This window comes from Mesoplodon bidens (genome assembly GCF_964165515.1).
Source record: "Mesoplodon bidens genome assembly, chromosome: 13".
In the NCBI taxonomy this organism is placed as follows: Eukaryota; Metazoa; Chordata; class Mammalia; order Artiodactyla; family Ziphiidae; genus Mesoplodon; species Mesoplodon bidens.
This window is the reverse complement of record NC_138169.1, coordinates 79,093,321-79,119,262: the sequence shown is the minus strand read 5'-3', so window position 1 is coordinate 79,119,262 and position 25,942 is coordinate 79,093,321. Positions and strand designations below refer to the sequence as shown.

Here is a 25,942-nt window from a genome sequence, read left to right as displayed (position 1 = left end):
CACAAGCAGAGTTAGCCTTTCTGAAGCTCAAATAGGCTCGAAGCCATCCCCCAAAGTACCAAAAGACAGACAAACAAAAACTTCCTTAGCAAGTATATTAAAATTTCATGATATGGCTCTTGATTCAGCGCTGCCTCTCTTCTCCTTTTTGCCCTATTCTTTGGCCATCTGAATCCCTTACAGACCCTTTAACAAACTGTATTTTCTCACATCTCCATGCCTTTGTATTGGCTACTCCTTTGGGACAAGGAATCTTTTCCTCTTGTCCCATTTATTTAGGGACTGCTTTCTCATCCTTCAAGGCTCAGCTGAAATATTACCTCCTCTTTAAAGACTTGTCTGATCTCCCCAGGCTTCTTTTAGTGCACTTATTTGTCTACTGCACATTTATAAAACCCCCTATCAGACAACACTTAGATTATCTTTAAGTTTCCTCACTGTGTTGTGACTTACAGAAAGGCCAAGAATCGTTTTCTGCATTTATATCCTCAGTACATAGCCCCATGGGTGTGCAGCCCATGTACTTCATAAATACTTAATCAGAGAGTAAATGAATGCATGTCCTGAAAAATATTCATGATGACATGACTTCTTATAGGACCATTACAGAGCCACGAATTTCTCCTTTTTTATAGCTCCTTAACCCCCAAATTTGGTTTTCAACCAGGCCCATTTTCTTAGCTACATGGAAAATCTGAACTTGGATAGGGTGGATCTGTCTAGAGTCTTATTAGAAACTTTGACTCTCATGAACTGACTAACCATCCGGGGATGGTTTCCATCTTAAGAAAAGCCGGTATAACTCTGCTTCTCCTTCTTCCCTAAGGACACACAGAAATAGCACTATGTTATTCTCTAGATTACACAGATGTCTAGCAAATGGCATCGTGAGAAAGGTCTGTCTGGTCAGTGAAGTGGTGACTTCCAGGAAGCTGTGAACCACTAGAAACTCAAGCATTTGTACTAGTTGAGCAGAGCAGCAGATGGCCCCGATGAGCTCTGAACCGGATGGATTATCTCTAAATATACCTGCTCATACCACTCAGCATGGCTTCTAGCTGCCAAAGTGAACTCTACACATAACGTGGCAAATAGGGTTCCTTCCTTCCTTCTTGCTTCCCTTCTTCCTTCCCTCCCTCCCTCTTTCCTTCCCTCTCCTCTCCCCCACCCCACCACCACTTTCTCTTTCTTAATTTCAGATTTTGTGTGTGCGTTATTCAGGATGAACAGCTTGATAAAGCCAGCGTAAATTTAGTGATGATGACCCCAAGTGCTTTCCTGTTTTAAAACTGTTTGGTAGGGCGTCCCTGGTGGCACAGTGGTTAAGAATCCACCTGCCAATGCAGGGGACACGGGTTCAAGCCCTGGTCCGGGAAGATCCCACATGCCGTGGAGCAACTAAGCCCGTGTGCCACAACTACTGAGCCTGTGAGCCACAAGTACTGAAGCCCGTGTGCCTAGAGCCCGTGCTCCGCAACGAGAAGCCACCACAATGAGAAGCCTGAGCACCACAACGAGTAGCCCCCACTCGCCACAACTAGAGAAAGCCCAAGCGCAGCAACGAAGACCCAACATAGCCAAAAATAAATAAAATAAATATTTTTTTTAAAAAGCCTGTTTGGTATTTAAACCTCTTTGATGATTTGAGCCAATAATGTAGAAGTTGGTATACAGTCCAGCAGAAATAGCTCTAAGTAATGAAAATTCCACTGCGCTTGAAGGTTTTTGAGGAGTGAGAGTCACATGCATTAGTGGTACTTAATAAATGTTCATTGAAATAACCATCTATTATTTCAGGTGCCCATTTTATACCCAACTCTGCACCAAACCAGCCACAGTCCCGACAGTTTAACTTTAATACGTTGTTCACTTGATGAATCTGGATCGATTCCTGATTTATACAAACTTGTTTTGTGTGTGTTCAAACGAAAGACAGAGTAAGGAAAAATACTGAAAAACCAAAAATCTTTAGAGCTAATATCTACCTTTCTTCTTGCTTAAGATTTTAAGGCAAGATTTCAGTGCTTTCATTTCACTAAGATCTATCCCACTAAAGAGTAAAGGTGATTTACGCTTCTCCATTCTTCACACTAACTGGTTACTTCCTCTGCCTTGAGTTTCACTAACTTATTCAGGAAATACATCACCCATACATCTACTGAGTGCAAGAGTCCTATTAGTCTCAGTCGACTCAGAAACTGTAGTTTCTTAGCTATATTCATCTGTGGAATATATTTTAAAAATACTTATATCAGACCATCTGCTCAGTGCTGAGAATGCAAAAATGAAAGACAAAGATCCTCCCTTAAAGAGTTCACCCAAGAGAAGAGCCAATCCCTCAAGCAGGGAATTATAGCTCTGCCTTTTTACACTACTGTCCTTGCCTTTATGTATCTGGACAGCCCATCCACTCTTTTATAGTGTAGAAATCAAAATTAAAGCAGCTCTACTTTTGTTTTTCTTCTATCTATACCCTTATCACTTAGTCCCAATCTGAAATTTAGACTAAAAGTTCTTGAAAATGTGTGACTTGTATTTGATAACCACTCTACATCCTCATGCTTGTAAGAAAGTTTCTGTCATATCTTGTGGAATGAATGGCAAATACTAAGTAAATTTTTGTTAAATTACATTGAACTTATACCAAAACAACCTCTACCAGTGAAACAGAGCAGGACCCTATGGTCCTTCCCCACCATGTCCTCCACCTGCCTTTTGTCTATAGAAAAACTTTAGCCAAAGAATAAATTTAATCAGAAAAGTGAGAAAAATGCAGAAGCAAAGCAGAGCAGTTAAACAGGACAAAATAATAATAGTTTAGTCATCCAGTAAAGTCAAAGACCTTTATTTCCTCCTCAAGGGCTAGCCATAGGCCATATCCTTTGAGTCATTTTGTACATACTGAAACTCCCACCAGGTGGAAGAAGTTAACTACATGATGACCAGAGTGTAGCCATGACATAAGCCACAATTCCACGAACTGGACTCAAAGAAATGGAAACAAATCCACTCTGGAACTGAAGATTAACTATACTCAAAACAATCAAGATGACTCTGATCATACCACTGCATGACCAATTTCCAGATAACTGTCAGAGCTGACTGTGCCCTTTCTGCATGTAGCCCCCTCCCTCCGCCTATACACCCCTGAAACTCCCCTTTAAAAGCTCTTACCTACTGACTGTCAGAGGAGCGTCAGCCTTTGGACACGAGTCCACCCTCTCCCCTCCCGGTGCTGGCCTCCAGAATAAAGCAACCTTTCCTTTCCACCAACCTTGCCTCTCGAGTATTGGCTTTTGAGCAGTGAGCAGCCTGACCCCACTTTTGATAACACCAGCAGCAACAGAAACAACGCAGAAGTTAATAACCACCTCCCTCAAATCAAAGTTTCAGTAATCTTCCTTAGACCACTGAGCGCCTAAATATATGTTGCATAATTCAATGAATTTAAAACATTAATTAAATGAAATGTTTTGCAAGAAAAGCCCTTTCTATTCATATAAACATGCATACACACACATACATATCAAATTTCTACTAAAATTAAAAAGACATACTTTTTGGTAAAAATTTCCTAAGTGTTTCATGCATGACTTTCAACCTGCATATGTCAATAAATGTTGCTAATGATAATGATCCTTAATTTGTTTTGATAAAAACACTTAAAATGTAACAGTCTTTTGGCAGAAATAATGAGTTTTCATTGATGGGCATGAAACCAAGGAAATTATTTGACCCAGAGAGCTATCAACGCTTAAAGCTATCCTTGTACAACATGATTTTGAACAAGAACCCAATCCCTTCGGAGACATTATGTTAATATATTCAATTAAACATTTTTCAGTAAAGATTTCTTGTTTGCTATGCAGAGGTGGGTTTACTCTGAAGCTAATGCACCTTAAGATTTTAGGCTCCACAATTGCATAGGCTATTTCTAAGACCCAAGGGACTGGGGGGAAATGGTTGGCTTAGCAATGTAATTACAATTTTGTAAAACATCCAAAAGCAATTGTTACATTTTTTTCTTGTGAAGCTTTAGGACCCACAAAACGTGTACCTTTTTCTGGTTATCACCTTTTTCAATGTTAGGTATGCTCCTGAAACATCATATATCATATCAAAATGTTGAGCTTGAAAAATACTTCCTCATCCCTCCCTATTATACAGTCAGGTACATTCACTGTAGAAACACAAGCCTGAATCTGTGTTAAATGCCACGGTGAAAATTTCATCATTACCAATTCACGTTATAACCATGTTAATGGGAAGCATTAGCTCAGATTTACTACCACCATTTACTTCATATCAGGTAATATCTCTGGGCCTAGGGAACCAGACTCTACATGCCAATACATGAGAATCATGTAGCTGCAGTGAACACCACAGTTATTTATAACACATTTTAAAGTGAATGTTCAGTATAATATGTTACTTTAAAAAATTATTTTGCTCTTTATAATCAAACATTTGTTTCTTCTATTTAAAAGTTTAATTTTTTTGTAATCTTTGTTTTATTTCCTTGCATGGAAAATAACTCTCCTTCTAAATCAAAGTACTTTACAGTCACAACGTTCATGCTTTTTCTTAGACTATCAAAATCAGAGTAAAATACTCCCTTCATAATATATACAATGAACTCTAAAACCAATGACCCTAGGAAAATTATATATATTTGGTTCCCTAAACACTATTAGACATTTTTCTATTAAGTCTTGTTACTTGAGTTTCTTTCCAAGGATTTTAGATGTTCTCCTACATATTATATAACATCTACTACACTGGGAAGAGCTGTCTTGGAACAATGGCTAAGAATATATTGTTAATGTATTCTCTAAAAGCATTGAGTTTAAGAATGAAGTTCTTAAATGACCAGAATTTGCCTCAACAATGACGCAATGAATTCCATGTTATCACTTTAGCCAGACATATTTTTACTAAATTACACTGAACACAGTATATAATCTCTACCAGATTGCTGGCATATTTTAAGGAAATGATCCAGTTTTCATGCTGTCTCTATAGATAACTATATGTTATATTTGTCCCTTTCATCTGAGAATTATCCAATACAAATATGTATATTTTTACATGACATATTAATATGGCACATATGCTTGTTTTGTGTACATCATGGTTCTCTAATAAATAGTATCATAAAAATTATGTTACACGCAACGTATTGGATTTGGTCAAATCATAGTTTAAATGCATTGCATTGTAAGCGGATCACTGCAATAAATTAACCAACTTCTAGTTAACTGAGGATCAATCCAAAAGCCATTCATTGAACTGTAGTTACTGCAAACATCATAAAAGAATACAAGTTCAATTTCCTAATTGTTTCTCCGCCTGTCTGTCTAGTGAATAGGTTGCTCCAGAAGGGACTTAAGATGGCTTATAAGGATGCTAAGTACAACAAGATACTAAATAAATGAAGCAAGGCAACACTAGAATAATAAATGTGGCAATACAAAAAAAGGTTCAGTAATAAGAGGGAGTCAAAAGATGCTACCAGAACTTCTTGTCATGTTGTTCTTTTTGGACGATCAATTAAACTCTAAGCATCCAGAGAGGTCATGGGCATAACCTCTCCAACAGTCGTGAGGACGTGTTTCTAAGGACATTTTTTCTTTTAATATATTTCAACTGCATTGTCATTATATCAAAGAACACTTTACTAAAAGCAATTACACAGGGGCCAGGTGGGCTGACCCCCTCCCCCTTCCTCCCTGCGCTCATATGCTACTCACTCCAAACCAGCCACAGCAGCCCTTTCTAGTTCCTCAGACAGATCAAGCCACCCTCCACTGCTTGGATTTACTTTCCCCAGGTGTCCACTTGGCTCATCCTGCACCTCCCTTTGGGCTCTGAAGAAATACCATGTTCAGTGAAGCTGACCACTCTTTAAACAAATTACAACCTCGCCATGGACACTCTTTATACCCATTCCCTTATGCATTTTTCTCTAGATGATTTGTCAGCATCTGTCACGCTCTATTTTTATTCACTTGATCTTGCCAGGGTTCCCCGCTAGGATATAAGCTCCACTCTACTCTTGGTCCCTTACTCCATCTTCAGTTTCAGCCATTATCACTACGTCCTAATAGTCTCTGCTCAGAATTTCCACCAAGAAAGCCTGATAAAATGTGGCATTGCACAATTGTGAACACTTTGCAAAGTCTAAGTCAGCGATCCTCAAGATGTTTGCTTCAACCCACCAAGGTCCTCTTGAGGGGCCATGAAGAGATGGGTTAGAATTTCCATCTGTACCACTACATTTTCCATAGAAACCCTTTGCACCACAAAGGGCTTAGTTAGTGCTAGAGTTAGTGCTAGTACCTGACTAAATTTGGTATTCATAAGCTAAAGCTAGGATGCAATTATCATTTATAGACTCTAACTCAACATTCTACAAGAAATCTGGTTGCCATGATACAGTGCAGTGTTTTTGCCAACCTCCTATATCATATATGCACATGCAATGAACTGAAAATTCTGCTTTCAGGAAGGATGCTGTATTATCTCCTACATTTTGAGCTTTTCAGAATTTTCAACTATTGATGTTCTTGCTTTGTCATTATCTCACTATTAATTTATCTTCATCGACATCAATTTACTTTTCCTCTGGTTTATTTATTTAGGGGGATTAGTTACCTAATCATTGGATGTTAGAGTGTCCATGCATTATGGTCCAAAATATGACTCATACATATCCTCTTTGCTAAAGTAGATACAGCTTAACTTTGTTATTCCTAGATTCTGTATTCATGAATTCACCTACTCGTTGTCATTTATTTGTTTGTAGTCATTTGTGGACATGTGCAAAGCAGCAAAAAATTTGAGTCTCCTGGTTTGCCCATTCCTAACCAAGGTTAAACACTCTGGCTTTCCTGTTTCAGCTCTCAAATTGTAAATAAGTGCTTATTTTGCAGTCTATTTAGTGCCACTTTTTTGTGTATTTGTGTGCTTTTTATTGGTGCTTTTGCTATTTAAAGTGGTCCCCAAGTGTAGTGCTGAAGCGTTCGCAGGCACAAGAAGGCTGTGATATGCCCCAGGGGGAAAAATACGTGTGTTGGCTAAGCTCCGTTAGGACACGAGTTATAGTGCTGTTGGCTGTGAGTTCAATGTTAATGATCAACCACATATATATCAATATATATATCACATATAAGTTATATGTTATATATAAAATAAGGTGTCTTTAAACAGAAACACACGTAAAACAAGGTTATGTGTTTATCAGTTGATGGAAACGTTGTGACCAGAGGCTCACAAGAACCTAACCTCTAGTGTCCCCCAGGATCAATGGCTCAGTATTTGCTCATTCAGTGTTCATGGCAACTTTATAGAACATCATTACCATAAATAGTGAGAATCAACTGTACAAACATAACCACCCATCCAAAGGAAAATTTTGCTCCATTTTAACACTTTTGTTATCCTTATATTTCATTTCTACCTACAAGTAGAAATCAACCAATAGGATACTTAGAGACCAAGGACATTTGCCCTATTTAAGGTAGGACCTCTCCCTCTTAAGTGGCAGACAGATATTAAAATGTGGCAGAGGAATGATAAGGAAAAGAGGGAGAGAGGGAAGAGAGGAAAGGAAAAGGGAAAGGTGAAAATGAAAAGGATTTGAATTGCACATATGCTGTTATGTATTTCCTTCCGATAACATCATCTTTTAAAATACCTAAAAGGTTGACTTGTAAACACAAAATTATTTTTTTGTAAGTGAAATAGCTCTAAATTTGTACCAAAAAACCACATTCAAGTATATAAAATGCTCAAGGTAAAAACAGTTATCGTATGTACATTTGCATATATTTGCATGAAATTTATATGCATGGTCAGATTATATTCATGATATTTTAGAGAAAAATATAAATGTTGTTAACCTGATTTCTTATTTAAATTGAAGTTTCTCTTCTCAATTACATTTTATCATCTAGTAACTGTGGTTGACATAAAACTTAGTACATGTATATAAAATGAAAGGTTGAACAGGGCCAATCTAAGTAAAGGGCACTAAGCACCACCATCACATCTTTCTGAGCATTCAGTGTCAATTCTCTGATAAAATGGCAATGGTATAGCCATAAAACGGAATTAAATTAGAGTTTGGCAGATGTTCCTCTAAAACACTACAGAGACTGTCAGCTCCTCCCATTCTATCTCCATCTTGGGCAGTTACTTATCTATATTTTATAGCTCCACAGACTTCCAAAAAGTATTGGTGAGGACCATATGTGACTCAAGTGGAGACCACAAGTAGTACAACTGAATCAGTGTCAGAGATTTGGGGAGGAAAATCCTCTTATTGGCTTCTCTGCCGAAAGGCCAAGACTAGAAGCAAGACAACTGAGGATGCAAAATCTAAAGACGAATGCATTCTCAGTTTTAGGCAAGTGCTAACCTTGACCTTGTGTTTCCCTGAGCAAGAGCCTTCATAAGGGTGAGGGGCATAGGGCACAAAACTTAAAGCGGTGCTCATTCTCATTCGTGTAAGTTCTGATGGTAGAGAAATATGAAGGATGGCATGTACCCCTGGGAAAAAGAACACACCAGTTTCTCTATGCAGTTTTTTCCCATTTGGGTTTTGTAACTTAGCCCATCATGTTCATGTGATACTGTATGAGTTCAGGGTAATGAACTTTTGAATCAGCATGGCACCAGCTCTTGATAAAAATAATAATGCTAGACACTTAGGTAAGCTTAGCATTTTGTTGTAGATCAGCCAGCATGAAGTAAATACAAAGGAAAAGTCATTGACTCCCTGAAAAATACAGATTAAAATCACTAAATGGCTGATGACACTAAATGGCTGTTGATCAAAGCAGAAACAAATATGAGTGAATTTAGCTTCTCTATGCAGACATTGTTACAAAACCAACAAAAGGGGCACTCATAATATTCTTAGGTACACTTATTTTTTAATATAAGAATATGGTACACTTATGTACCATATTTTTATACATGTGTTTTAAGTTGAATAATAGTTATACTTTGGTGGTCTGTGGGAGCAGGGTATGAATTATTAGAATTCTCATATCATAATGTAAGGGATAAAGGAGAAAGATTACCCCCAAGTTATGGGCTCAAACTGTAGTGAAGAGTTTGTGAAGCAAGAATATGTATTCTCTCCACTCAACTAGATACTTCTATTTAGATGGATAGATTTGCTCCAAGCTGAAGAGTTTTTCTTTTCACCTAAAGGCAAGGCTTACCGTAGAGATCATATAATAAGCCTCCTATGAGCTTTTGGGTGGGTTTAGCATTCATTTTATTTAGAAACCTTGAGGATTTTCATGTTCAAATGTATAGAATTTGCCCTTAAACTCATGGGGCTTTCATTTGGATATAGTCAACTGACCTGATTATTTTTATACATGAAGAAATACTTAGCTACAGAAACATTTCTTCAGCTTTATAATGTAGAACTGCATTTTAGGAAGCCCACCTCCCTTTGTACCATACATCCTTTGGATGATTTATTTCAGCATCCTGTCTTTCATTTTATTTATTTTTTAAAAAAGGGAAAATCATCTCCGGCCTTCTTTTTCCCTCTGGCTTTTCTTTAATTATACTGTAGAACACCTGCCTACCTGAACGAATTCCTCTGCAATGACAATTCCTAGAAGACTAGCAATATTTCCCAATATGGACCCTCTGTGTCCCTCATTCTGTGTGTAAGTAAGGCTATCAAAATTACAAAATATTTGGTTTCCCCTTATTTATCTTTCCAATGACACACATATACCAAAAATACCTGTTTCTACAAATATTAAATTATATCAAGATGTTCAATCCCCTTTCTTCCCTCAAAATGTCAGAATTCCACTACTCCAAAAATGTTAGGCAAACAGTATTAATTCTCAACAGATGTTTAAATGCTACCATATTTGGAACAAAACTGAATTAATCAAACTCAGTTTCTGAATTCAGAACTTTATGGCATATAGGATGGGTAAAACTTAGCAAGAGGTTTGAGCCAAACTTCAGACTAAAGGAAGTTCTGACCTCAGGCATAATCTTTAAAAAAGAAAAAAAAGGAAAGAAAGAAAGAAAATTAACTGAGAGATTAACAAGCAATCCCATTTCTCTAGCTCCATTAAGCATCACTTTTCTTCAGCAGAATCCTAATGGCACTGGAATCTCTTGCCTCCTGGGAAACTCTCAAAGATGTCATTAGCTTTCTAGATTTGGAAAGTATCTGAGAATAAAACAATCCTCTGTGTGTGTGTCCTGCCCTTTCTTCAAATCTGTGGTTTGAAAAGCTGTCCTATGGAATTTTAAATCTGATTTGATTCTGAATATGTAAAATTTAAAACAGCAGCCAAATCCTTAAAGTGTTTTTAGGGTATGTATCAAATATTACTCATCAATAATGACCAAGAGAAAGAGATTGTCCAAGTGTACTTCATCACTAATTACCAAAAAAGAGTATATGTGGTGTAAATTCTGTTCCTAACCTAATATTGTATAAACATAACTAGTAACTGCTTTTCCCATCAGAAGTAACTGTTATTTAAGGTTTAGTATTTTACACATTTCAAAGTATTTTAACAGACATTGTCTGTTGGAGGTTCTGAGTCCAACTCTGTGGTGATGGGAGATTCAGCACCACCGTCCCTTCATAGTAGATGAGCATACAAGGAAAGGAAATGTAAAGGACTTGTCTGTGGTCATGAAATGTGTCAACGTGAGGGACGTTGCTTGGGTTTCTCCTTGTTTTCTCCTTAGACTATAGGTTGTTTTGAAACTATGCTTTAAAAAGAAAACACCTGACTCAGGTCAACTATAGAAAGTAGTGATGGAAAGCAAAGTAAAAATATGTATCACTATTAACAATAACAGCTAACCCTTCATGAATGTTTCCTATGTGTCAGAGATGAAGTACTTTACATATCATGTTATTTAGTTCTAACAACTGTATTACATAAGACCTATTATTAAACCCATTTTACAGAGATTAAGTTGACAGAAGCTGAGTACAGTTAACCCTCCGTATCCACAGATAATGCATTCTTGGGGATTCAGCCAACTTCGAAACCCACAGATAAGGAGGGCCAACTGTACTAGGCCATTTTATATAAGGGACTTGAGCATCCTCAGATTTGAGTATCCTTGGGATGGGGACAGCTGATGCAACAGGCTGTCTCTCGACCTGCAAACCTGTCTATGCCAAAGTATTCAGAGCTCTTAAAATTGCCCTAAATGTACTCTCGAACTTCTTACCAGAACAGTGTTTGATACTCTAGTTATATAGGCTGTATTTATGCAATGTTTAGAATGACATATTAATAAATAAAGCAACCTATTAAAAAACAAACAAAAAATCTATGGAAAATGCTACTTTAACTTTTAAAACCAAAGCAGAATGCTGAGACACCTGAAGGAACGAGTAAGAGAGAGCAAATACCAGCAGTGTGTGCAGGAAGCTTTCAGAATGCGCTGAGGAAGAAGAGAGACTAAGCTCCTCGTTTACCTTTTTTTTTTTCTGAGGAAAACAATATTTGGAGAAATTGGTTTTGGCTTTCCTAGTTAACATTCAATTTTACTATAGCTTCCTCTTAGCATATTCACTAGTTATTTTATGATCATATCTATTTAGTCCAAACCCTAATTTTTTCCTACATTGTTTTCTTCAAGAGATAATAATAATGTTAATAACAACAATAACAGGTAATGCAATCCTGTCTTGTGTTAATGGCACAGTTCACATTAAGGGAAACAAAAGTCATGATTTTTCTCTTTTGAACTGATTGGATTGGTTATAAATTATCGAGGTTGAATCTTGATCATCATATTTCAGGATGTTGAGAAACATCACTGAGTCTGAGGATTGTTCTGGAAACCATGTCATAAATGAAATACCTGAGTTAAAGAGTTCTTTAGTCTTTTCAAGCACTCAGTTTAAATGGGGAGAGGGGATTACCAAGCAGCTGCCCTCAAATATTTTAACAGCTAAATATAATTCAAGTTCCTAAAAGCAAGAGTTGTCCCAAAGCTTAATATCATCTCACACCACCACTCATGGCATCCCATGATTTCGTGCTTCCCATGCAATCAACAGCCATCCGTCCTGAACGTCCAGGCACGATGCTTGGTCCAGGCGTGATGCTTGGGAGTGTACGTAACCCCGTTCCTCACCAAGCTGACTCACTTTTGGAGATACACTCCCTCCCTTTTACACTTTGTTTTATGCTTTCATATTTACCCTATCTTTCTCTTTATGCTCACCACGGCCTTGTGAGGTTACTGTCGTTCCTATTTTATAAGTGAATGACATGAGAAAAGGAAGTATCTGCTTGAAGTCACACCATTGTTAAATGGCAGCCAGTACGCAAACCCAACTCACGTGACTGTGAATTGTGTGTTTCCACCACACTTCCTGTCTCGACTAAGAAACAGACCTGAGGCTGCCTGATCAACCATCGGGGTACTGTACAAAGAATTCCTGAATTTAGAAAGAGACCAGAGCAAATGAGCTTTAAAGTTCCAAGCAGATCTACTCTGAAAAAGAATTAAACTTAAAATAAGAATATATTATTTTTCTTTTTGATGAAAATATTTGATTTTGGGTTGGCCAAAAAGTTCGTTCAGGTTTCCCTTAAGATCTTAGGGAAAAACCTAAACGAACTTTTTGGCCAACACAATATTATAACATTTTGAATTCAATATTAAGGACACATGATTTGAAAAAAAAAAATCATTATATGTGAAACCGAGCAGGACCCTGTAGGGCTCCTGGGCACAGAAGCCTTTCTGTGTCCCCTGTTTCTTGTTTGTAGGGAATAGGCTTCAGCCTCCATGACGTTCCCTGAGTTCCAAAGGGCAGTTTCAAACAGTTGCTAATCGGGGAAGTGAGGGGATGCAGAGACAAGGGAGGAGCAGTCAAGAAACAATAGTGCAGCCTTGGGGCAGGGTCCTGGTTCCATCTCAAGGGATACACATAACAATATCTTTGAGCTCTTCTGTAGAAACAAAACCCCCAACAAATGCAAGAAGTTAACTACTTGATGAAGCATTCTTCATTCCAGAGATGTCACAGTTTGATAACCTTGAGAACCACAGAAGTTCATCAGGAGACCACCTGAGGCCAGATTAAAGGAATGCAGGCCCTGCAGACACCCTGATCCTTTTCAGCAACCCCACCCTTGAACCAATGCCATAAAACACCTCACCAAATCCACCCCCATATTGGGACACACAGTTTTGAGGGCATTAGCCCACTGTGTCCCCCTTTGCCTGGCAAAGCAATAAAGCTATTCTTTTCTACATCACCCAAAACTCTGGCTCCAAGATTCTATCTGGCACTGGTGCACAGAGGCCAAGTTTCAGCATCATATGTGATATTGTGTATCTCATGACCAAAATTACACAAAATACTTTTTCTTTTTTTTTTTTGCTAAATTCCAAGAGAGGTCATTGCTTGAAAAAATAATAAAAAGAGCTACTGCATGACTGTTGAAGCCTCTGAAGTAGCTTAAACTCCTCCCCCCACAAAGCTTCCATTTCTCCTGCACATTCTCTAGCTCTGGATAGAAAGTTAAAACTAGAGGGCTGTGGAAAACTGGACTTGATCAGTGTGCCCAGAGTTTACAGAAAAATCAAACTTAGACATAAGTCAGAAGGCATAGACAGTGTGAAGAAAGTAACACTGAAAAAAATATATATATATAAAACATGATATTAATCATGTGAATATTAGTTCCCTTTTGTTTCTCATCATAAATCCCACTGTGAAATCTTAATTGGATCTGAAACAGAATACACTTCTTCCTCTGACCCTAACCCTGACTCCTCACTCATCTGTATATATTTTCCATCATCAATTGTATTCACATTTCCAACAAATGATCTAATCAATGGGAAAAACCAGTCTTGTTTCAGATCATTACACTCCACAACTGCTCTCCCAAATTCACTGAACACGGCGTTGTGTCATAGCCAGAAGTCTATTTGCAGGTGTTACAATGATTAACCAAAAAGATACCTTATCCTTTGAAATAAGGCTTGTATTTTTACTTTCAACATCAAGCTGTGCAATACTATCCCATCATTCGACACGAATCTTTGTAAAAAGCACTTTTCCAAGGTTGTGTATCTACTCGACAATTCAAGTTACTTTTATTTTAGACATGGCTCTGTGTTTCTTTATATAGTCCATGTATGATTTTAGCGTTACAAATAAGCTCTCTCCATGTGCTACAGTCATGTGATTATTTCTCATCTGTTTCTCCAGTAATCATCTTTAACTATTGATGGCTTGACTTTTCTTAGATAGAATTACATTGAATCCCAATGACTAGAGCTCACCAGTATCTGCTTCTCCTGAATAAGCAACATGAGTTAGCCACCTAAATTCAGCTGTTATGATTCAGCTGAGAAAATTATACAAACTGTTAAGGAGAGAGTGTATGAAATACAGAACTGAGTTTCTCAGATACATTATGAAAAAGAAAATGTCAACTTTTACTTTTTCATTTCAAAGAACCAAGTGCAGAATGTGTAATCTCTTACTCTCCACACAGATTCTGCTCCAGTGTGGACCCTTAAATGACTCACAAATCAGAAAAATCAAATTTAAGTATGGTTTGACTAATTTCACTAGTGATCATCACAAATCTTTCAAACTCACATCTGTTGAACATTATGTATGTGTTGTCCAAATCTTGACTGTGTGTTTTCAGTTAAATACCTTAAAACATGTCAGCATTTTAACTAAGAAGACAAGTAAATACCCTAAGGGAAGCATTCTTATCAGATAATTGTGCACTGTTTACACACAAAACTTGCTGGAATGATGTTGATCATTTTGGTTCTTGTAATTACCATTCCTGTAACACAGCCCCATTTTGAGAAATTACTCTTCTGCATTTATCTCACAGAAGACAAGGATTCTAGCTTAACTAGAAATGTAGATGGCCTCCCCATACTATCTTGGTTTTCTCCCCCCAGATCATTTGGGCACTCTGTTATTTGTTGGTGTGGTGACAGGAGAGACAATAATCCTCAGGCTTTTGGTCTGAGAAGACCAAAGGCTGGCTGAGGCCAACATGAGTATTTTCCTGACCATTTCCTTTTCTCTAGCTATTATTTACTGGAATGTGTTCAGACCTTCTCTTACACTGAAGTGTTAAGCCATGAGGTACAAAAGTAAGCTAAGCGGGCTTCCCTGTGACACAGTGGTTGAGAGTCCGCCTGCCGATGCAGGGGACACGGGTTCGTGCCCCGGTCCGGGAAGATCCCACATGCCACGGAGCGGCTGGGCCCATGAGCCATGGCCGCTGAGCCTGTGGTCCGGAGCCTGTGCTCCGCAACAGGAGAGGCCACAACAGTGAGAGGCCCGTGTACAGCAAAAAAAAAAAAAAAAAAAGTAAGCTAAGTTGATGCTTGAGCCTATCTTGCTCCATCTTTCCACACCAGCTCACTAGAGTACTACACTGCAGTGTAGGGCCAACCAGCTACCAATGCTCCTAATCTCTTTATAACCCCTTCAGGGATGGGCTAATGGTCTTCCCATTTGTTTGAAGGTGTACTTTTATCAGTGAAAACTCCTTAAGTGTATTATATATTTCATATACCAAAAACTAGACTTTTTTAAAGATGAGATTATTTTTAATTGAAGTCCTAAGTATTTTCTTTCTAGAGTCTCAACAGTTTATTTTTCCATACCCTATTCTGGAAATTTCTGTTCTAGGGTTCATTTCAAATATTTCTGTGTCCTGGCTTAAATACCATTTTAATCTCTCCATTATCATGCCCTATTATTCTAACTATGTTCAGTTTCCAGATTTACTAAATTTTAGGAAGTAGTATGCAATAATTTGAGAGCCCTTGTAAATGTATCTATCCTCTCTTGAACATATGCCATTTTAAAGGTAAAGGTTTCAAAAACATATGTTAAGAGGCCTTGATAATAATGCAACTAAATGACACTTTGAAGAAAAAATTATTTTTATAGACGTAAAACATCTTATTAACATTTTTCCAGAAATTTAGTTTCCAGATTTGCCATCTAACTCTTCTGAATTATTTCTCTAATGACTGTCCCATTACTCTACTTATTGTACTTCCAAATGTATCTTTTACCTCATCTCCAATATAAGAACTCCTCCTTCCTAAATCACAAGGCTTTTCTGAAGATTAAACAGTACTGACTGTGAATCAGAAATGTTATAGGCTCTACCAAGAATCATTAAGAGAAATTCTCATTACTAAATCTTTCAAACATTAAATAGAATATTATTATTTAGACTTCAACTCTCTTATGAATATACTAAAATGTAAGACATTCTATTGCATTCTCTTGAGCTACTTCTTTCACCTTAGCTGACTGTACCTATTATTTTCCAAAGCAATGTTTTATTTACAATCATGAGGGTTAAATATTTGTGGCACACTGTACAGTATAAAACAGTTCTTTATATTTTGTAAGCAGCGGGGGAGAAAGCACTTATTTAAGTATAGATCAGTAGACATCCTGGAATCCTAGACTACAGAGAGTAGTCTTGCATGGTTCAGAGGAAAAAAAAAATCAATTTCTCTGAGACATCCTAAATTGATGTGCTTTTGAGAAACAAGATCAATTACTACATAAAATTATGGATATTACCTGACAGCATTTTAGATTTAAATTCCATCCACGTTTCAGACAAACCCACAACCTCATCCTAAAAATGGACAGTGGACCTTAATGAATCATTCAATACACATCCCTCAAACCAGCAGTAATATTTATTCGAATCTATAATGACAGCTTAGATAATTTTATACCTCCCTTCAGGATTTTGAAACTTTTAGATGTTTTTTCAGCAGAACATGGCAGATACCCCCTTGACCAAGTGATCAAAGACAATATCAGCATGAATGAGTCCTATCAACATCCTGTGCCTCCTGACAAGATGCAGTGAGGAAGGTACACCACCACTTCTGTGGAATTCTTGCCCAAACTATTGACACATCACCTGACACGTCTCCAATAGAAAGAAGCATGAAATTAACCCAGATTGTGAGAGACTCTACCAAATTACTAGTCAAGAAGGACAAGAGATGACTTGAGGAGACAAGACAAATGCAAGACACCGTACTGGATTGGCTTCTGCCAGAAAAGCCACTTTACTGTAACAACTGGAAAATTCTGAGTACAACCTGTTGATGAGTAAAGAGTACTATACCAATGTTAATTTCCTAGTTTAAACAATAGGTACAGTCATGTACGACACTAGCATTCGGAGAAGCTGGGTCCTGGCATGATACGTCCCAACCTATATGTAAGTCTGAAATGATTTCAAAATATTTTAAAATTTTACCTATGTGATCTCTATTTTATAGGTGAGAAGATTGTAATTTACTGCTCAAAATAATGAGGAACTTGCCAGTATAACCCAGAGTTTCTGCTTACTGATCTCACTATATAAAGCTTTCCACTATATAAAGCACCCAATATAGTTTTAGAAGACTCTGTCCTACTGGGGTTTTTTGGGGTTTTTTGTTTGTTTCATTTTGGTTTTTTTTAGCCACGCTGCACAGCATGCGGGATCCCAGTTCCCCCTGCAGTGGAAGGGTGGAGTCTTAGAACACTGGACCACCAGAGAAGTCCCCTGTCCTACTTTCTAAGAAGATAATCAACCCCCCCATTTTTTTTTTTTTTGGCTCTGATAAGGAGACTGGATAAAAGGATCATGAAATCACAGAGGTTTTCCAGGTATCCTCATGGAAGCGTTTGTTCACAGATCCATGAATGAGTGCCTCTGGTTTACCCACCTCCACAGCTGTAGATCAGCTGCAGGACTGACTGTTCTACATTGCCATCTGGTTACCTGCTTGGCTTATCAACCAGACTGAATGTTATGAAAGAGGAGAGTTTATTTCTTTAGACTCTTTTATCTAGCACAGTCCCTAACACAGAGTAGGTATTTAATAAGGATTTGAAGAAGAAGAGAAGGAAGGGGAAGAAAGGAAACACAGGATAGGCTGCACAGCATGCAAAAGATTTTAAGCATATTTATACAAACTACTGTTTCTCTCCAGTGATCACAATCACTATGACAGATAATCAATATAAATCAGACAAAATGATTAGGATGAAATTTCTCCCACTCTAGTACTCAACTATGTATGCTGAAGCCAGCAAGGGCTCAGTGACTGTCCTGCTCCTTATCTAATTCTGTCATTTATCTTGGTGACTTACAGACACCGCTGCAGATTCTGTGACTCCATATCAATGAGCACAGCACAGAAAGCTGACCAAACAATTATAGTGCACTTACTATAGAAAGGCCCCATATCATCCTTTTAGTTGGTTATCTTGTCTTTGCACTTAAAAACTCAACATAAATACAATGTAAAAACACAATGGGTATAGACTGAATTTTTCTTTTATGATTTTTGCTTCTACCATCACCAAATGGGTAACAAGTGTGTATAAACACACACATTAAAGAAGACAGCATTTTTAAACGATTTTGGTCAACACAGACAAACAATCAGAAAATAGAGCCAATCTAGGTTATCTAGTTTGACTATAATTAGGTTTATAACCATAAGTCCCTATCCTCCAACTTTTAGTTGTGTAGTAGCACATGTAAAGTACTTGGTAGCTAACTACAACCTTCATTTCTAACCTAAGATAACTTTGAAGAGAAAATAAGCAATATTAAACTGAATTAATGGTAGGTGTCTGCATTTTAGTGGCAAAGCCTGATATATTTTATTTTCATTATGGTTTTGAAAGAACATACAAAGACTTGGGGCTGTTGATTTTATGTGGAGAAAATGCATTTACTACCTTATAGTTATACCGGAGTTTTATAAGAGCTAAAATTAGCTGCCAAAAAAATATTTCTAAGGGTCTGAACTTATTTGCATCCCACAGAGCTTATCCATGTCCAAATTCCCTTTGAAGCCACCAGGAGTTCCACATTTCTACCAGCAAAGTAACAAGAAGATAAAAACAAGGGTCTTCACAATTCACTCTGGTTATAAAAATGTTATGAAAATGGGTTTCCTATGCATACGCAAGGAAAACAAACTATTTGCTTTCTTCTAAGACTGGAATCAATTTCAGGTAATCTACATATTTAAGAGGATGCTTTTGCTGTTTTTTTTTCCCTCTAAAATCTATAAAATGTAAATTTTACCATGATATAAATGCTCTTCCCTAAGTACTTAATATTTGGGATTATTTTCTTTTTGTGTATCTAATATGAATTAGCCCCATTAAGGAATCTCATTTGTAACCCAATTCTTTTAAGGCAACCTCTTTTCAAGATGAAAATTTCTTTTCTGGAACACTGAACAGAGCTTTGGTGATCAGGAAACAGAGAATCTCTTGGTGAGAGATACGGCTGAGGTTTAATTAAATGCATCAAAGATGCTCACCGACACTTTCAAGCCAGGTGAAACTGAGAGCAGAGTGAATCCTGTACTGCATTCCTCTGTCTTTGATTTTGACTAGGGCAATAGGCATAAATTCTCCCTGAATGAGGAGGGAAGAAAGGGGAGTAGCAGGAAAGGCAAGGATGTTAACAGTCAGAGAAGCAGACTGTGGAAGAGGAATGAGACACATTTCAGTGAAAGTGATGGCCTGGAGCACAGCAAACAGCTGGCAGCCCATTACAGGGAGCAGAAATGAAAAACACTTACTACCTGGAACTGAGGCTGGGTGGTTTTGTAGAGAAAATTTTTTGTCAGACGGTTAGGGGACATTAAGGGAGAAATGCCAAGGTGAGGAAAAGACTGGACTACAAAAGTACAGTGTGATGCAATCAGATGGCTAGAAACTGCTATTTCCTATGCACTTGGAGAGCCAAGTCAGGGTGATACAAAGTCACAGGGAGAAAAGGATGGCCCCTCCACTTCATTGCCCCTGTAAAGGGACAAGAAAACAGGTACGGCAGCAATTAAGAAATACTTTTAAGGAAAGGTGCACTATTATTCTTTAAAACAGAGCTCCATACAGCACGGTGACTCTAGTTAAATCTATCATACTGCACATTTGAGAAAGTTGCTAGGAGGGTGGTTCTTAAAAGTTCTCAACACAAGAAAAAAATTTGTAACTATGTAGTGACAGATGTAAATTAAGACTTATTGTGGTCATCATTTCTCAATTTATACAAATATCAAATCATTATGTTGTACACCTGAAAATAATATGTCAATTATGCCTCAATTAAAACAAAAAGAGCTCCATCAGAGTAATGACTGATGACACCTTCCTTACATCAACACATTTAGACTCAGCAGTTTATCAACTCCTATCACAAGAAAACGATGGGATGCTAATGATAAAGCTCAGATCCTAACCTAGACCAGAAGTCTGTGCCCTGGAGGCATCTTGGTGAGGGTTCTAGAAGCACTCCTGGCCCTTTCCACCAGACTGTTCTACTTTGGTCTTGAGTTATCATGTTAAACAAACTCAGTAAATTGGCTAAAATAATAAGGTCATAAGCCATCTTGTGACCTCTATATCTCCAATGTCTAAAACACCAAATTTTATTTAAGTGTAGAATAATTTAACTGATCTTGTTGGGCATCAGCCGTTAATATGGTCTCCAAATTTGAAGGCTAAAAAAAAACCGTTTAGACATGATTTCTCTGACATTTAAGTCCTTGTGTTTAAGGACTGAATCATTTACCCACTAATCATATTTTTGCCATAGTTTTATCCTGTACAAATATAAAGACAAGCTGTATTTCCATTCACATCCAACACAGACCACTCCTCTAAAATAATGTCTACTTCCAACTGAAGGATCAAAAATATAACACTGGACACAACACAATAGATTATTCACAACCCAGTTAATTTATAATTAAAAGGTAGTGAAATAAATATCATGATGTCTAGATTAACGTATGTTCCAAATATTTTTATCTCATTATTTCTCAGTAAAAAAAACGAATTACGGACATCATTATTCCCATTTTAAAGATGAGGAAGCTACAGTTTAGTAATTTTAGGCAACTTAACCAAAATCATACAACTAGTAGGAAATACCTGAGTCAGCAATAAAACTGAAGTCAATTTGATGCACACTATATGTATCCATTATGTGATTAAATAAAGCCACCAAGTTTACCAAGGTCATCATTTATATTTTCCAAATTACCCAAATAGCTATGTTTTGTCAGGAAGACTCAGAGTGTAGCCATCTAACCAGCATAAGTTAAATATGCATCTGTGAAAAGTAATGATTAGGTTCCTTCTTTTCTTCCCTTGCTTATCTGCTTATCCATTCTTCCACTCTTCATCTAAAATTTTCTGTTCTCTCAGTCCTGTAAAAAACTTCTGGTCATAGCCATTACCTCCCCCAAAGTAAAAAAAAAAAAAAAAGGAAGATATATCTATTGTACATACCCAAGTGATCAAAACTGTACTGAAGTCAAAATTATTCCTATAACTCGGCCTATTCAGACCACCAACCTAAAAAAGACTCATCATCTCAAACAACTTAAAGGATTCACGTTCTCAGCCACCTTTTCTCAAGCGAATGTAAATTGCTCCTTTTAAAGCCTTTCGTTTGTCTCCTCTATAAATTCTGTTTCCATCTCAAATTATTGTATTGCCCCCTTTCTGTACTTTAATCAATTAAGAGTTTTTTAAAACCTATTTCCATCCTGAACATTTTACTGTGAAGGGTAGTATTGAACTCCTCATACACGGCGTTCAAGAGATAAGCACAAACTTGTTTCCTGCCACATAAAATCTGCTAAACGATTGTCTCTGATTAATTGAAAAGGAGGCACAGAATAGGTGCTACCTAATCAAGGAACCACACAACTTCTCTTAGAAAAATAAAAACAGCACATAGCCCAGTACCTTCACAGGCATTTGGAATTTAAGTAACCTAGAGACATGCATTCATAACTTTAAACTGACTTATAGGGATTATTTCGATATAAGCATTTTAAATTGTTATGGTGAAGGGTACAAAATTTAAAATAAGGGTTTTTTTAAAAATTTTAAATTACAACTGATTTCAAAATGTCAACCTCACCCAAGCAACTCCATTTAAAACCAAATTAATGGAAGTATTTTAGTCGTGTTTAGAAAATTTGACACTTGTGCAAAAGCGTGATTTCACCTAATAACTACAGACCCTTTATGAAGCAGTTGAATTATTATAGACCTGTCCACTGAAAAAAGTTTGATGAATTTCTCAAATTTTCATTAAAAATGAATGAAATTCTGAGCTAGATTCTTAGTCACTAACATTGCATAAGGTTACTGCTTTCACTTGATTTACAAGAAAACAAGAGAGATGGAGAGATTTAATACATGTAAAGTGTAAATGATGGTGCTACTGATAACAGTAGAATGGCTATGAAAAGAAATATATTCATGCACCAAAAAAACAATTGTGTACATCCTTTCTTAGGGCAGAAAAATGCTATGACCAGGCTAAAAGAATTCCTAACCCACATCCCCAGAAAACTTTAATGTATTCAGATCCTTTGGTTTACAATATAGTATCAGTATTTGTACAATATAGAGGCTTTCAAAGGAAAACAAGAATATATATAATAAAGATTACCTTGACTTATGTAGATACCTATCAAGAAAAATAGATTTTTCACCCTTACCTAAGGTCTATTCAAATGAAATGATGACCCATGGAATAAATTGCAAAGATTCTTCCTCAATCATTCACAGTTGAAAATATACTGAGGGAAAAAATCCTCAGTTTGCTGTGCTTCACTTTATCAGGAATAGATGCATAAAACTGACAGTGAAAAGCATAAATGCAGATGTATAGACATCTCGCCAACACACTCCACTTAGAAACCCTCTACCAGTGCGCAGCATCAAGTTGAAAAAGCTCAGGAAATCTTCACAGACATGAAAATAATCAAACCTGCAACAGACTAGAAAGTGGGAACACGGTACCAGGATGGTCGGGGAAAGGCCACGCCCCCTGAAGCACCCTTCAGTTCAAAAGGAAGCCCCTGCCCAGATACACAACCAGAAAGAAGCTGTGAAAAAAAAAAAATCTCCATCTGGCTACCACTTGGCCGCCAAATAAATACACCCCAAACTGCCCACTGTTGGTCTAATATCACTTTTCACGGACTTCTGTTCATGTTCATTTTTAACCAAAATGTAATTTTAAAAAGCAAATCTTAAAAATCCATTAAAACAAGACTACCACTAAGAAATGTAGGTTTGAACTGCTCGTGATTTAGAAGCAATAGGCACAATAATTACACTTCGCAATTTTTAACTGCAAGTACCAGAAAAGGATATATAAGCATAAAGTTAGTATGAGCATTATTCAACCAGTAGCCCCCAGAAAGAAGCTCAAAAAGCAACTGGCTGTAAGAACCCACGACTCTTCATTTATCAGTGAACATTCTTGCTCTAATCTTGGAAATAACAGCTTTACTAACACGCCACAATCATGGTAAACTCGGCCTCTGTAGGATGCTCACCTGTGCCTAGGAATAAAGCAGCACTCCCTAAATTGTGGCTACACGGGATGAATAACACCTGGATTACAGTTTCAGCGTGGCTAATGAATGCCAAAAACCTCGCAACAGTTCGTGTTTTCCATCCCCAAAGCAAAAATTAGCAGTTCTCCATTCAACCACAGACATTCACAACAATCATTTGTGACTTCGAAAGGCCAAACGCCCTACCTTTCCTACATAGAGGGGGTCTGAACCCATGTACTCCTCCAGCACAAAGAACTGATTCCACACCCAGCTGCGCTTGGTCCGGGACCTCCCTGATTGGAAATAGGGCTTTGATCTGGACCTGGAGAGTTCTGCTCGACTCATCCCAGAAAAACACGGGACAAGAGCTATTAGCTGCAGAAAATGGCAGAACTCCACTTTGCCCAACTTCATCTTTTTTTTTTCTTTCTTTTTCCTGTGTAAGAAAAAAACCTTGACAAGAGAAAAGGCACAGTTCCAGTTGGCTTAGTAGCTCTTGCCTTCGGCAGGGTGTCAGCTGGGAGTCCAGAGATAATAATTTGTAGAGTGTTCGGTTGGGAGAGGTCACAACTGCTGAATAACCTTCGCCAAAGAATGGTGTAATAGGTACCTATCAGAACAAAGAGAAGAGCTGGTGTCAGAAGCCGAAACACACAGTAACTTTTAATTTCCTTGCACTTACTAACTGACTCTTGATCTTCCCAATATATCATTATTGGTATCATCATTAAAATATGAATCATAAACATAGATATAAAATTGCACAAACTGTTGCCATATTCATAAATGATATAAATACTGCTGATGCAGAATTATCCTGATTCCATAATGCAATCGTAAAATTTCGTGGCTCTTCTAGTGCATCCTAATTTTGAGCGTATGATTTAATACAAATGGAGCAACACATCAGTTAAAAAATCATTTTAATGCTGGCAGTTAGTTTTCTTTTCTATTATAGTCAGTTTCATTCGTTGGTATTAGAATATGAAAGCCAAGCAGCTCAAAGCAGGGATTTAACCAAATGGAAAGGACATATGCTGGCTTAAATCTCTTCTGTGAAACTGTAAAGAGAAATAAAGAGGTATGAGGTGCTTCAAAACCGGTTGATTGATTCTGAGTCACAGAACACCAGCTGTTTTGACATGTTCTGATTTGATTGTGATCAGCTGAAAAGCTCAGTGGTTTCCAATCTCTACCCTTCAAACTTATTGTCATGTGTGCTGTGTAGCATGTTCGGTTATTCTATTGAGCTGCAGTTATTTGCTACTTTACAAATATTTATTGAACCTCTTGCAGCATGGCTTGTACATAGTAGGGTCTTTCTCCATCAACATTGATGGGGTTGAATTATATTGATCATCAGAGGGCTGAGAAGACTCTATTTGTAAGCCTGATTCATAGTCCTATGCACCCAGGAGGTGCCTTAGCAGCAGCACAGAGAAAATCTTTTACCCTAAAGTCTAGTTATTTGAGTTACAGAATTCTGATTATGCAAGAGATATACAATCAGTTTACAAAACCAACTTCCCAATACACCCCAAAACACAGAGGAATGAAAATGTATGACAGTGTTCACTTAAATCACTGCACTGCACGTTGGTTTATGAATTCATTTGACAACCTATAAATAAATCAACAATGAGATAATTAAGGCGAAGGGTTAACACTTTTTTTTGAGGAAGAGGAGAAAAATAGTTTTAAGAATATGAAGCCACACGATAGCTCCCGATCATGCAGAAAATACACTATCTTTATGCTAACTTTTCCACCCTTCTACCTTCTCTCCTGTAACAGCAACGTCTGCTACTCGTGAAATGATTTCTGATGGTCAAATTGCTTATGGAAAATGCCCTATAGAGTACAAGAAAGGTGGAATGTACTAAACATGTTAAAATAGTCCACACAACTGGAAGAAACAGGTTGCATGTACTGAGCTCTATTCAAATGAACATATTCCTGTTAAAGATACCTCTGTAAAGCTGTGAAATTCCAAAGGACATTCCAGAATAACCCACGTAAAGCTATGATGTGCTCTGAGAACCCCCAGAAAGGATAAACTATTATTGGAGCATATTAACTGCAGTCTGTGCACTGAACACCGTCTCCCAGAATCCAGATCTCTCCTCTGATGATCAAAAATGAATTTGGTCCATTTAGAAATCACTCTAGAAGGGCGAGCTGTTCTACCCTTAGAATTATAAGCAAGATGTAACTTGGGGTCATTGACTGATATTCCATTGGAGGCCCCTCAGTTAGGTTGGAAGTTCATTGTAGGTTGGTCTGAGCTAACCCACCTAAGAGACAAGTTACCTGTTTCAGTTTACCTGTAGTTAAAGAAGTCAAGTAAATACTTAAACTAGGAAATGTGCACTGGTGTAGGGATTCGTCTGTGATGACTGGGAATCAGGACCAAGGTACTCGTGGTGAGTGGCCTTTAGTAGGAAGCACAGGGATGGGCACGGGGCCCCCTTCACAAACCAGGTTCCTGGGGATGGGG

At 37.5% G+C, this 25,942-nt stretch overlaps 1 protein-coding gene across 1 annotated transcript in view; it reads right to left on the bottom strand.

The window, feature by feature from the left end:
• CDH7 (cadherin 7) overlaps nt 1–23,859 on the bottom strand; it is a gene marked incomplete at both ends in the record, with an annotated part of 110,192 nt that extends 86,333 nt beyond the window's left edge. Inside the window, one exon of the mRNA XM_081252485.1 lies at nt 23,650–23,859. Coding sequence (XP_081108611.1) covers nt 23,650–23,859 — 210 coding nt within the window. The remainder of the gene's footprint in view (nt 1–23,649) is intronic.
• Between the last annotated feature and the right edge of the window lie 2,083 nt (nt 23,860–25,942).